Raw genomic sequence first — 13662 nt, 5'->3', positions numbered from 1 at the left:
ACACTCCAGCCTCTCCTGGGAAGGAAGGTGCACCCTCCATTTATATTAATATTTAATGAGTGACATCCACTGAGTAGACACACCATCATATGCTGAGAGAGCTCTCTAAGGCCTTTTGCCACAGCTACTGACTGGCTGCTATTTATTTTTTACTAACGCTGGCTATTTTCCTGAACGCAACAGTAGACCAACGCAGCGCTACGAGCCGACCGACGGCATCTCCTGGCCACCTGCTTATTATCCCACTATAAAGGCCAGGACCAGGTCCCTCTGTTTTAGAGATGAGCTTTAACTATTTAGTCCATGGGGTTAGTATGCTGTGCTTGCTGTTAGAGATGCCCAGAGAGCCAGTGCGCATCCCAAATGGCTTCCCTATTTAGTGCACTACTTTTGATCTATTCCATAAATGGTGCTCTGGTCAAAAGTAGTGCACTATATAGGGAATAGGGTGCCATTTTGGGATGCAGACCCAGTTTGTAGTGTAGGGATCTATCAAGGTCCTATATGCGTTGCATAACAGTTATTCTGTGTTCTTTTCAACAGGTGTTTTGGCGAGTTTATCCAATGAAACACTGTTTTTCCAGTAGTGTCCACAAGCTAAGTAGCCATGGCAACTGTTTTGAAAACTTTCACATATTTACAGTTGAGACTGACAGGGCCTCGATAATCTAGCCCTATTGCTGTGCTTTCCATATTATTATCATGTGTAGTTTATTAGTCTGCCTAATGATTAGAGCTGTGAGGTTTTTAAAGGAGACATTTTAAGAAGTGTGTGTGTGTGTGTGTGTGTGTGTGGTAGGAAACTGTAGTGAAAGCTACTGACTCAGCAGATCCCGTGTCCTAGTGATGATGGATATTACGTTTCCTGCTGCTTCTCCTGGCTGTCTGTTACTGTCCGTCAGACCTGGGTTTAAATACTATTTGAAGTCTTTCAAATACTTTAAGCATTTGCAGGGTTTGCACTTTTGCAACTATTCCATTTGTTCCATTGTGCCAGCCCAGCTAAAGTATTTGAAATGATTTCAAATACTACTTAAACCCAGGTTTGCTGGCCATGGACTTGGACATGGAACACCTCTGTTCTGTTGTTGGCTACTGTAACCAGGAAGCGGTTCCCCTCTGGTTGGACTGCTAGTGTATAAACAGGCTGGCTTTTGTTTTCATTGTCTCGCAGCCAGAGGGAGGGAGGGAGGGAGGGAGAGAGAGGGACAGAGCATGATTGGTTTGTTGGTGGTACAGAAAGAGACAGCAAGAGAGAAACTGAGAGCCAGGGAGAGAGAGAGAGAAATAATAAAGAGGCGTGGTGAAGTCCGTTTTTTTGGAATAGGCTGGGCTGAGGCTGACAACCCAGATGACTATAGTGAGGAGGGAATCCTTGGCAGAGATAGGGCTGGGGAACCCCATTCAACCCCTCCAGCCCTCTCTCCCTCCCTCGCTCCCTCTTTCCCTCCCTCGCTCCCTCTTTCCCTCCCTCGCTCCCTCTCTCCCTCCCTCGCTCCCTTCCAGCAAGCAAGACCCTTCTTTGTGTGTCTTCCCAGCACAGACCAGCAGAACTAGGAGCTGCAGCCAAGCCTGTCTGCCATAAAAAACATTAGATAAGTGGGGAGGCACTCTAATAGGGAAAAGGGCTTATGTCAGACTGGCAGAGCAGGGAAAACAGAGGGACACTTTAGGGCTGATGGCAGAGCAGGGAAAACAGAGGGACACTTTAGGGCTGATGGCAGAGCAGGGAAAACAGAGGGACACTTTAGGGCTGATGGCAGAGCAGGGAAAACAGAGGGACACTTTAGGGCTGATGGCAGAGCAGGGAAAACAGAGGGACACTTTAGGGCTGATGGCAGAGCAGGGAAAACAGAGGGACACTTTAGGGCTGATGGCAGAGCAGGGAAAACAGAGGGACACTTTAGGGCAGATGGCAGAGCAGGGAAAACAGAGGGACACTTTAGGGCTGATGGCAGAGCAGGGAAAACAGAGGGACACTTTAGGGCTGATGGCAGAGCAGGGAAAACAGAGGGACACTTTAGGGCTGATGGCAGAGCAGGGAAAACAGAGGGACACTTTAGGGCTGATGGCAGAGCAGGGAAAACAGAGGGACACTTACCTCTAGTTCTCATAGACATTATATAGTACACACAGAGGTTCTCCAAAAGGGTTTCCTATGTTCAGCTCAGAGCTCCTACAGGACCCAGAGTCTCTATATGCATGGATCTGAAATACTTTAAATACCTTCTCATTTACAATGAGTCATCGTTGCTACACAGATTACTGCGAGTGAGGATGAGGCAAGAATGATGATGATGATGATGAAAAGATGAACTACAGATGAGATGATTAGTGAAGGACTAAGAAGAAATCCAAGGCTGTAGGACTGTGACTGAAATGCATTAAGGACTAAGAAGAAATCCAAGGCTGTAGGACTGTGACTGAAATGCATTAAGGACTAAGAAGAAATCAAAGGCTGTAGGACTGTGACTGAAATGCATTAAGGACTAAGAAGAAATCCAAGGCTGTAGGACTGTGACTGAAATGCATTAAGGACTAAGAAGAAATCCAAGGCTGTAGGACTGTGACTGAAGCATTAACTAGTTGATATTTACAGGGCAGTTTTATCTCCCTGCTTTATTTTGCCCGCTCCGATGACCTGATCAGTGGAAACAGACCGAAGACTGTTCTTCAAAGCACAATAACCCCTCTTTGTACTGCTACAAGTCATTACATTATTCAGGTACTGGACCGACCCAGTCAATAAAAAGCAATTTCATAAAGGTATATTTTAACCTGAAAGACTTGTCTTTTTTCTTTTTATACTGGTTAATCAGAAAGTTGGAAGAATTCAAAAGCTCCTGATTTAACTCTGGTGTAATTCCAGTGGTCCTGAAATTAAATTACTTTTCTTTCCGTGGTGTGTGTGTGTGTGTGTGTGTGTGTGTGTGCGGATGTGTGTGTGTGTGTGTCTTGCTTGGGTATGTTTTTGGAAGGGCTCTCCTCTCCTCTCCTCTCCGTCCTGGCTCCTCTATTTTCCAGCCCTCTGAGTGGGGTGACGTTTGATGGCCATGTAAAAACCTCCAATGCTAGTTGTACTGTAGTCGAGTCAAAATACGGTTTCAAAACATTTCCATCATGCTTTTAGACTGGCAGGATTTCCATTATTGCTTTAGAGTAAGACTGGAAATTGTAGCTATTGAGAGGTTTCCGTGTTATCAAAAATGAATATGGAGTTTTTCCCTCACATGATCTCCGTAGGGTTAGACAGACCAGTCTTACAGGAGATCCTAGCTTGACGGGAGTGTTTTGCTATGTTCAGCACTTGATAATCTACAATTTAGCAGACGCTTTTATCCAAAGTGACTTAGTCGTGCGTTCATACATTTTACATACGGTTGGTCCTAAGAATCGAACCCACTTTCTTGGCATTGCAAGCGCCATGCTCTACCAACTGAGCTACAGAGGACATCACATTACCTGAGCTGTGAGTTAGTGTTATGCTGACCACAGTATTGATGGACGCATGGTGCTGTAAAGAGGTTGCTCATCACTGTGGTGGGCGTTGTACTATAGCCATAGCTGTGTTCTGTTGCCTGTCCCTCACTCCTCTTCACCCCGCCTCCCCCCTCCCACACGCCTCCCCCCTCCCACACGCCTCCCCCCTCCCACACGCCTCCCCCCTCCCACACGCCTCTCCCCTCCCACACGCCTCCCCCCTCCCACACTCCTCACCCCTCCCACACGCCTCCCCCTCCCACACACCTCCCCCCTTCCACACGCCTCCCCCCTTCCACACGCCTCCCCCCTCCCACACGCCTCCCCCCTCCCACACGCCTCCCCCCTCCCACACGCCTCCCCCCTCCCACACGCCTCCCCCCTCCCACACGCCTCCCCCCTCCCACACGCCTCCCCCCTCCCCCCTCCCACACACCTCCCCCCTCCCACACGCCTCCCCCCTCCCACACGCCTCACCCCTCCCACACGCCTCCCCCCTCCCACACGAATCTGATAATGCGAGAGCAGAAGAATAACAACATTGTTTTAAATCATCAGAGTTGTGACAACAGACAGTAATCCTCTACCATGAGAATCCTTCCTTTATTTCATATGTAATCATACATTTAAACTCAACTGCTCCAGGATTAAGTGGAATTGTTTACACATGTCAAAAGCATCTCAAAGCCTGTTCTAAATGAATCTGTTAATGATAAACATGTCTTTGTTTGTGATGTTCCCCCTCCCTCCTCTCTCCTCCCTCTCTCTCTGTTCTCTCTCTCTCTCTGTTCCCTCTCTCTCTCTCTCGCTGTTCCCTCTCTCTCTCTCTCGCTGTTCCCTCTCTCTCTTGCTCTCTCTGTTCCCGCTCTCTCCCTCTGTTCTCTCTCTGTCTCCCTCTCTCTCTCCTCCCTCTCTCTCTGTTCTCTCTCTCTCTCTGTTCCCTCTCTCTCTCTCTCTCTCTCGCTGTTCCCTCTCTCTCTTGCTCTCTCTGTTCCCGCTCTCTCCCTCTGTTCTCTCTCTCGCTCTCTTCTCTCTCTCTCTCTCTCTGTTCTCTCTCTCTGTTACCTCTCTCGTTCCCTCTGTTCTCTCTCTCTCTCTGTTCTCTCTCTCTCTCTGTTCCCTCTCTCTCACTCGCTCTCTGTTCCCTCTCTCGCTCTCTCTGTTCCCTCTCTCGCTCTCTCTGTTCCCGCTCTCTGTTCCCGCGCTCTCGCTCTCTGTTCCCGCGCTCGCTCTCTGTTCCCGCTCTCTCTGTTCCCTCGCTCTCTCTTTCTCTGTTCCTTCTCGCTCTCTCTCTCTCCATCTTCTCTCTCCTTCCTTCATCAATCTCCCCCTTCCATTCCTCCACGGATGGCGTGATGGTGATGTGACACTGACAGAGCTTCCAGCTGAAGAAGGTAAATATTGATCTTTCCAGTGTGATTCTGGTGCCTCCTCCTTTACAAGCTGATGATTAGCCCTTTTAGCCTACGATCATCTGTACGAGAGAGCGAGAGAGAGTGTTAGGGTTAATCCTCAGAGTACACACTGACTTGTAGCACAACCCATATAGATACACGGACACTGTCAACAGAAAAGGGATTCATGACCGGCAGAACTGAAGTATAGACCTGTAGAAGTTCCATATCATCAAAGGATGGGTAGTTGTGTTTTTATTGTGGTTCAGATTGGCATGATGTACTTTATCAGGCCTTGACTAAGAGTCTATAGGTACAGTATGTGTGACAAAGATGATGTGTAGCCGGACAGCCATATGACTGACTATATATACAGTGCCTTTAGAAAGTATTCACACCCCTTGACTTTTTCCACATTTTGTTGTGTTACAGTCTGAATTTTAAATGTATTACAATTAGATTTGTGTCACTGGCCTACACACAATACCCCATAATGTCAAAGTGGAATAATGTTATTATTATTATTATTATTATTATTATTATTATTATTATTTATTTTTTACAAATGAATGAAATGTCTTGAGTCAGTAAGTATTCAACTCCTTTGATATGGCAAGCCTAAATAACATCAGGAGTAAACATTTGCTTAACAAGTCACATAAGTTGCATGTTTTAACATTTTTTTTTTTATGACTATCTCATCTCGGTACCCCACACATTCAATGGTTTGTAAGGTTACCCAGTCGAGCAGTGCATTTCAAACACAGATTCAACCACAACGACCAGGGAGGTTTTACATTGCCTCGCAAAGAAGGGCACCTATTGGTAGATGGTAAAAATAAATAAAAAATCAGACATTGAATATCTGTTTGAGCATGGTGAAGTCATTAATTACATTTTGGATGGTGTATCAATACACCCAGTCACTACAAAGATACAGGCGTCCTTCCTAACTCAGTTACCGGAAAGGAAGGAAACCGCTCAGGGATTTCACCATGAGGCCAATGATGACTTTAAAACGGTTACAGAGTTGAATGGCTGTGATAGGAGAAAACTGAGGATGGATCAACAACATTGAAGTTCCTCCACAATACTAACCTACATGACAAAGTGAAAAGAAGGAAGCCTGTACAGAATAAAAATATTCCAAAACATGCATCCTTTTTGCAACAAGGCACTAAAGTAATACTGCAAAAAAGGTGGCTAAGCAGTTAACTTTTTGTCCTGGTACAAAGTGTTGTGTTTGGGGAAAATCCAATACAACACATCACTGAGCACCACTCTTCATATTTTTAAGCATGGTGGTGGCTGCATCATGTTATGGGTATGGATGTCATCGGCAAGGACTAGGGAGTTTTTTTAGGATAGAAAGAAACAGAATAGAGCTAAGCACAGTCATAATCCTAGAGGAAAACATTGTTCAGTTTGCTATCCAACAGACACTGAGAGACAAATTCACCTAAAACACAAGGCCAAATTATACACTGGAGTTGCTTACCAAGACTACATTGTATGTTCCTGAGTGGCCTAGTTTTTACTTAAATCTTCTTGAAAATCTATGGCAAGACTTAAAAATGGCTGTCTAGCAATGATCAACAACCAACTTGACACAGCTTGAAGAATAATCAAATAAAAGATGCTGTACAACCCTTTGCCTTAATTACAGCTTTGCACACTCTTGGCATTCTCTCAACCAGCTTCCTGTGGTAGTCAACTGGAATGCATTTCAATTAACAGGTGTGCCTTGTTAAAAGTTAATTTGTGGAATTATTATTTCCTTCTTCATGCGTTTGAGCCTATCAGTTGTGTTGTGACCAGGTAGGGGGGTATACAGAAGATAGCCCTATTTGATAAAAGACCAAGACCATATTATGGCAAGAACAGCTCAAATAAGCAAAGAGAAACGACAGTCTGTAATTACTTTAAGACATGAAGGTTAGTCAATACGGAACATTTCAAGAACTTTGAAAGTTTCTTCAAGTGCAGTCGCAAAAACCATCAAGCGCTATGATGAAACTGGCTCTCATGAGGACCGCCACAGCAAAGGAAGACCCAGAGTTACCTCTGCTGCAGAGGATAAGTTCATTAGAGTTACCAGCCTCAGAAATTGCAGCCCAAAGAAATGCTTCAGAGTTCAAGTAACAGACACATCTCAACATCACCTTTTCAGAGGGGACTGTGTGAATCAGGCCTTCATGGTCAAATTGCTGCAAAGAAACCACTACTAAAGGACACCAATAAGAAGAATAGACTTGCTTGGGCCAAGAAACACGAGCAATGGACATTAGACCGGTGGAAATTCGTCCTTTGGTCTGGAGTCCAAGTTGGAGATTTTTGGTTCCAACCGCCGTGTCTTTGTGAGATGCAGTGTGGGTGAACGGATGATCTCCGCATGCGTAGTTCCCACCGTAAAGCATGGAGGAGCAGGTGGTATGGTGTGGGGGTGCTTTGCTGGTGACACTGTCTGTGATTTATTTTGGAATTCAAGGCACACTTAACCAGCATGGCTACCACAGCATTCTGCAGCGATACGCCATCGCATCTGGTTGGGTTTAGTGGGACTATCATTTGATTTCAACAGGACAATGACCCAACACACCTCCAGGCTGTGTAAGGGTTATTTTACCAAGAAGGAGAGTGATGGAGTGCTGCCTCAGATGACCTGGCCTCCACAATCCCCTGACCTCAACCCAATTGAGATGGTTTGGGATGAGTTGGACTGCAGAGTGAAGGAAAAGCAGCCAAGTGCTCAGCATATGTGGGAACTCCTTCAAGACTGTTGGAAAAGCATTCCAGGTGAAGCTGGTTTAGAGAATGCCAAGAGTGTGCAAAGCTGTCGTCAAGGCAAAGGGTGGCTATTTGAAGAATCTCAAATATTAAATATATTTTTTGGGTTACTACATGATTCTATTATTTCATAGTTGTGATGTCTTCACTATTATTCTACAATGTAGAAAATAGTAAAAATAAAGAAAAACCCTTGAATGAGTAGGTGTGTCCAAACTTTTGACTGGTACTGTATGTAAATTAGATATTTATGCATTTCATTTTCAATAAATGTGCCAACATTTCTAAAAACATGTTTTCACTTTGTCATTATGGGGTATTGTGTAGGTGGGTTAAGGGGGAAAAAACAGAAATGTAATCCATTTTATATTCAGGCTGTAACACAACAAAATGTGGAAGAAATCAAGGGGTATGAAGACTTTCTGAAGGCACTGTATGTGTGTATTCTAGGCAAGTCCCTATGGGAGCTGGTGGCGGAGCAGTTTGAAGACCTCCTGGTCAGGATCCTGTTGCTAGCTGCCTGCGTCTCCTTTGTAAGTAACCACTGTACCCAATATCCTGCTGCTCATCACAATCTCCCTGTTAACCTCCCTCCACTCATTCAGAGTCCTATGTTTTGGTATTTTTACAGTGGCTTGAAAGTTACGTCTGGCTTTGCAGCTTAGCCCAATGGTGACAACCAGGCTACTCTGCCCTGACAGTGGACATAATGTGTTCATAATACTCTGTCTGCAGGCATTGCTTTGCATACCACCTCCGTATTTCCAATAATACCGGCCTGCCGATGGTGGAAGGTTCAGACCCTTGACTCCCTAGATTTTCCCCTCCAAAGCATTTCTCTTTACTTCAGTATTTCCAATACTCTTGACGCATACAATTCCTTAAATAGTGACCCTGTTTTTGGGCCAGGTGGTGGTAGGGTGGAGTATGTGGCACTGCCAGGGGAAACCCTGCCTGGATAATGATTTTATTTCCATATGTTACTCTTACAGCCCCCAGAGCCATGGGATGGAATTACTGGGCTATTCTGGGCGGCAGTAGGAAAATATGGATTAAAATGTATATGATACAAATAAATCTACACTAACTGCCTTTGTGTTGATCCTGGTGTTTTTAAGTGGGAGGCTGTGTGTCCAGGCAGAGCTGGAGTGGGCTGGCTGGGTGTCCAGGCAGAGCTGGAGTGGGCTGGCTGTTTGTCCAGGCAGAGCTGGAGTGGGCTGGCTGTGTGTCCAGGCAGAGCTGGCTGTGTGTCCAGGCAGAGCTGGCTGTGTGTCCAGGCAGAGCTGGAGTGGGCTGGCTGTGTGTCTGCAGAGTTAGTTTTTCCTAATGTAAATTGGGCTGCCCTTGTAATTTTAAATGTGTTAACACTGTAACAAGACCCTGTTTTGTTCCACTGATTTCCCACAACTTTACCAAGCAGACTGAGTTACCTAGGCTGGTTTAACCTCCCGTACATCCTGGTTTAACCTCCCGTACATCCTGGTTTAACCTCCCGTACATCCTGGTTTAACCTCCCGTACATCCTGGTTTAACCTCCCGTACATACTGGTTTAACCTCCCGTACATCCTGGTTTAACCTCCCGTACATACTGGTTTAACCTCCCGTACATCCTGGTTTAACCTCCCGTACATCCTGGTTTAACCTCCCGTACATCCTGGTTTAACCTCCCGTACATCCTGGTTTAACCTCCCGTACATCCTGGTTTAACCTCCCGTACATACTGGTTTAACCTCCCGTACATACTGGTTTAACCTCCCGTACATACTGGTTTAACCTCCCGTACATCCTGGTTTAACCTCCCGTACATACTGGTTTAACCTCCCGTACATCCTGGTTTAACCTCCCGTACATCCTGGTTTAACCTCCCGTACATCCTGGTTTAACCTCCCGTACATCCTGGTTTAACCTCCCGTACATCCTGGTTTAACCTCCCGTACATCCTGGTTTAACCTCCCGTACATACTGGTTTAACCTCCCGTGCATCCTGGTTTAACCTCCCGTACATCCTGGTTTAACCTCCCGTACATCCTGGTTTAACCTCCCGTACATCCTGGTTTAACCTCCCGTACATACTGGTTTAACCTCCCGTGCATCCTGGTTTAACCTCCCGTGCATCCTGGTTTAACCTCCCGTACATCCTGGTTTAACCTCCCGTACATCCTGGTTTAACCTCCCGTACATCCTGGTTTAACCTCCAGTACATCCTGGTTTAACCTCCCGTACATCCTGGTTTAACCTCCCGTACATCCTGGTTTAACCTCCCGTACATCCTGGTTTAACCTCCCGTACATACTGGTTTAACCTCCCGTACATACTGGTTTAACCTCCCGTACATCCTGGTTTAACCTCCCGTACATCCTGGTTTAACCTCCCGTACATCCTGGTTTAACCTCCCGTACATCCTGGTTTAACCTCCCGTACATCCTGGTTTAACCTCCCGTGCATACTGGTTTAACCTCCCGTGCATACTGGTTTAACCTCCCGTGCATCCTGGTTTAACCTCCCGTACATCCTGGTTTAACCTCCCGTACATCCTGGTTTAACCTCCCGTGCTACTGTGCTTTCCAACAATGCAGTTTTAATGACCAACGTTGCTGCTTTAATGAATCACAGCAACATGTGCGCTCCCTGCTCAACCTACTGGTGCTGGCGAAAGTGACCTACAGAAGTATCTGATGGAAAGGCTATCCTAACCTGGAAGGGCCAAACCTCAATGTGGAACTCATTTGTGTGCCTATTTTGAATAATATGTAAATGAAGACATTGAGCTGCTCTGACTCTGCATGACATGAGAATAAAGCCTTGTAACCAAGCAACAAGAGGAACACAGGACAAAGCTGTTGTTATAAAGCTGGCTCCGATATGATATAATCATCACACATGACTATGTATGGAGAGAAGTCATAGAGGAGAAGGAACGCTCAAGTCTTCCATCACAGCCTCAATAACTGTTACACTGGACACGATGATTACTGTAATTTGTCAACTTTTTTACTCTTTAATTCATGTTTTTACTAAGATTGTTGTTTAGTTGAGACAATTTGATCACTCCCAACCATGTATGAGAATAGGGGTTATAGAGAGGGCTATACCAAGTCAGGCTGACCCCATTACACCAACCAACAACTGGAAACATCCATCACCTGAAACAATTAATACACTTCCTCCATTTGATTCTGAGGAAGGAGGAAAGGTTGGCTTTATTTAATTTATTTTTCCACTGCATTATGTGAGAGGGGGGAGTATAGGTAAAGCGTTTTGGGTTGTGCAGGAAGGGAGTGAAAAAGTCAAGTGGCCATTGATTTGGGTTGAATTGGGCCCTCATGCTTCGTTTATTCTCGTCACAGTCTTGGTAAACAGTATTTTAATAACATTGGCACCTGTTTTTTTCCTTCCATTTGTTAAAGCGGTGTTTGGTTTGAAACGTGATGTTGGAACTGAGTGGCCATTCAGTCCCAATAAGCCATCTGTCTGGAAGTGAAGAGTGTTGGAGTGTGAAGGATTCTTATTTTTACTGTAACAAGCTTAGGGGGAGATTCAAGTGTAATTGTGTGACATTTGTTATACTTTTATGTTTGTGGAAAAAGCCCCAGTGATAAGTTGAAATAGACTCCTTCTCTTCTTCCTTCTCTCTCTAACAGGGGCCTCTAACCTTTTCAAGCATGAGAACTACTTTTAACAAATGTAGCATGTCGTGACCTACTCATTTTTTTCTAGCTTTCAAAAAGGAAGCTTTCTTCTCTTCTCCTCTCCCCTGCAACTCTTCCCCGGGTCCTTAGTGTACGAGAGAAAGTAGTGCACTATGTATTCTGTCAATCTACCTGGTAAAATAATGTTTAATAAAAAAAAACATTCTTAATCCCTATAAAATCAGATTTTGTTTCCCAAATCCTGTTTTGATATTTTCCTGGTTTTCGATTTTTTGTTTGTTTGGGGTATTCATAGAGAAACAACGAAATTGGATGTTCTGAGTCGATGTCAATGTTTAAATTACATCAGAAGACCATATTTCTGGGGGTCTGGATGAAAACATTTTTTAAAAATATATATTTTTGTGTAAATCTCCTTTAATTGCGCATCTAGTGTGCCATCTAATGTGCAGGTCTAGCGATGGTTTGGTGCTGCTCATTTCATGGTAAAGTTAGCAAATAACAGATATACTTACTCATGATGTACTTCTGCCAGGTAAGCCTACTTTGCAGTTAACATTTTAATTTTGAAGAAAGGATTTCTGTCAACCCACAAGATGGTTATCACGTCAACTGATTGGCATTATTTTCTGTGAGCCGGACCATTTGGCGTCGTTCACCTAAAAGAGACGTTCATTTGACTCCCGAATGGCTCTTCGTTTAGTAATGCCCAGAAATTGACCTAAAACCATGAAAAAAATATACCATTATGTCAGATCGTGAAATGTGAGTTGAAATACATTTTTACCTGACCAAATTATTAGATGACCTGCAAAAGAAAAGTACGCGGCAAAAGTTGAGCTTTCCCCCATCTTTGTTCCCGCCCTGGTTCACGCTCCCTCGGGCATGCTTCGCTTTCCTCGGTTGAAAATGAATGGGACCTCGTTGTTTAATCCAGACCCGTCGCCAGACCTCAGTCATATGAAATGCATGGGAGGGCAGGGCACAATTATTATTAGCCTACAGTACGTATATTTAATACTAAATTCCCTCAAGTGGGGGGGGGGGGGCACAAGCATTTTTGGGGGCGGGCCCGGCCCCCTATGGCCCGCCCATAGCGACGGGTGTGGTTTCATCACCCCCAACATGCTAGATGGATTTCTGCTGAAAGTGGTGAACGCACCGGGCACACACACACAGATGGGCATTCTCATTGCCTCTTCAGAAAGTTACAGGAAACGTTTCCATCCACAGTTTTAATGTGCGTACAGTCATACTGTATAAAAAAACATTCACGACAGCTGTGATGGAAACAGGAAGTTTCGGTACAATTTTAGAAATGTAGAGAGATCATTTGTTAATTTGACATGGTGAGATCTTTTTGTGTCGGTAAAATGTTATTATGTGAGAAATGGTGGTGGAAACACCTTTGTGCAAATATTGATTATAACCATCATATCGAAGTAAAGTTGGAGTCACGCGATGATATGTTGTGTGGTCCTCCCACTACGACTCGGGAAACCATGCAGTTTATTAGGCTACAGATGAAATAAGTGGGGTCCTCTGTAGCTCAGCTGGTAGAGCACGGCGCTCGTAACGCCAAGGTAGTGGGTTCGATCCCCGGGACCACCCATACGTAAAAATGTATGCACGCATGACTGTAAGTCGCTTTGGATAAAAGCGTCTGCTAAATGGCATTATTATTATTATTATTATTATTATTAAGTTACGATGAACTTCACAGGGTGGTGAAAGTGCATTATGATGAGCTTAATGCTCCTTTTCAATAAATATCGAGGGTCTTATTCTGGTGACATGATGATCGATACTTGACTGCCGTTTGACAAATGCAAAAATGTTCTCGCTCTTATTCATAATAATCTCATCATGTAGACTAGTCTACCCACACAGCATACCCGCACTGTATCTGCAAGCTGTTGGCAAGACGTGCCAAGACCAGAGTAGGCACATTTGCTATTTATCGCAAGTTTTTGTGACAAAACTATCGGTAGAGTTGAAAATGCGATGGAAACACATTGAACTCGATTTTTATTCGGTCCATGAAAAGCAAAAAAAGTAAATTGTGTGCACTGTATCGTCACGCACTGATTTTTATTTCACCAATTGGATGGAAATCTAGCTACTGATGCATTCTGTTCATGTCTTTATGATACACTTGAGCAAATTAATACATTTTCAATACATTTACTTGATTCAATAAATGTTTTTAATATTGTTGAATTTCATTTCAATGCCTGGATTCCGTGAGGGCCCTAATTATCATATTTTGACCAGAATGAGGCTCTCCACTTCCTGTTGTTCCTGCAGTAATGATTCTTCATCTAATGTTTTCATAATCTATCTGCAGATA

General features: G+C 44.4%; 1 protein-coding gene across 1 annotated transcript in view; it reads left to right on the top strand.

The window, feature by feature from the left end:
• Window positions 1–13662, top strand: part of LOC311142343 (sarcoplasmic/endoplasmic reticulum calcium ATPase 1-like) — a 72666-nt gene that overhangs the window by 14059 nt on the left and 44945 nt on the right. Inside the window, exons 2-3 of the mRNA XM_084177972.1 lie at window positions 4857–4874; window positions 8112–8194. Coding sequence (XP_084034098.1) covers window positions 4857–4874; window positions 8112–8194 — 101 coding nt within the window. The remainder of the gene's footprint in view (window positions 1–4856; window positions 4875–8111; window positions 8195–13662) is intronic.

Source organism: Coregonus lavaretus (genome assembly GCF_964263955.1).
Source record: "Coregonus lavaretus genome assembly, chromosome: 15".
NCBI classification, from domain to species: domain Eukaryota; kingdom Metazoa; phylum Chordata; class Actinopteri; order Salmoniformes; family Salmonidae; genus Coregonus; species Coregonus lavaretus.
This window is presented reverse-complemented; position numbering and strand designations above follow the sequence as displayed.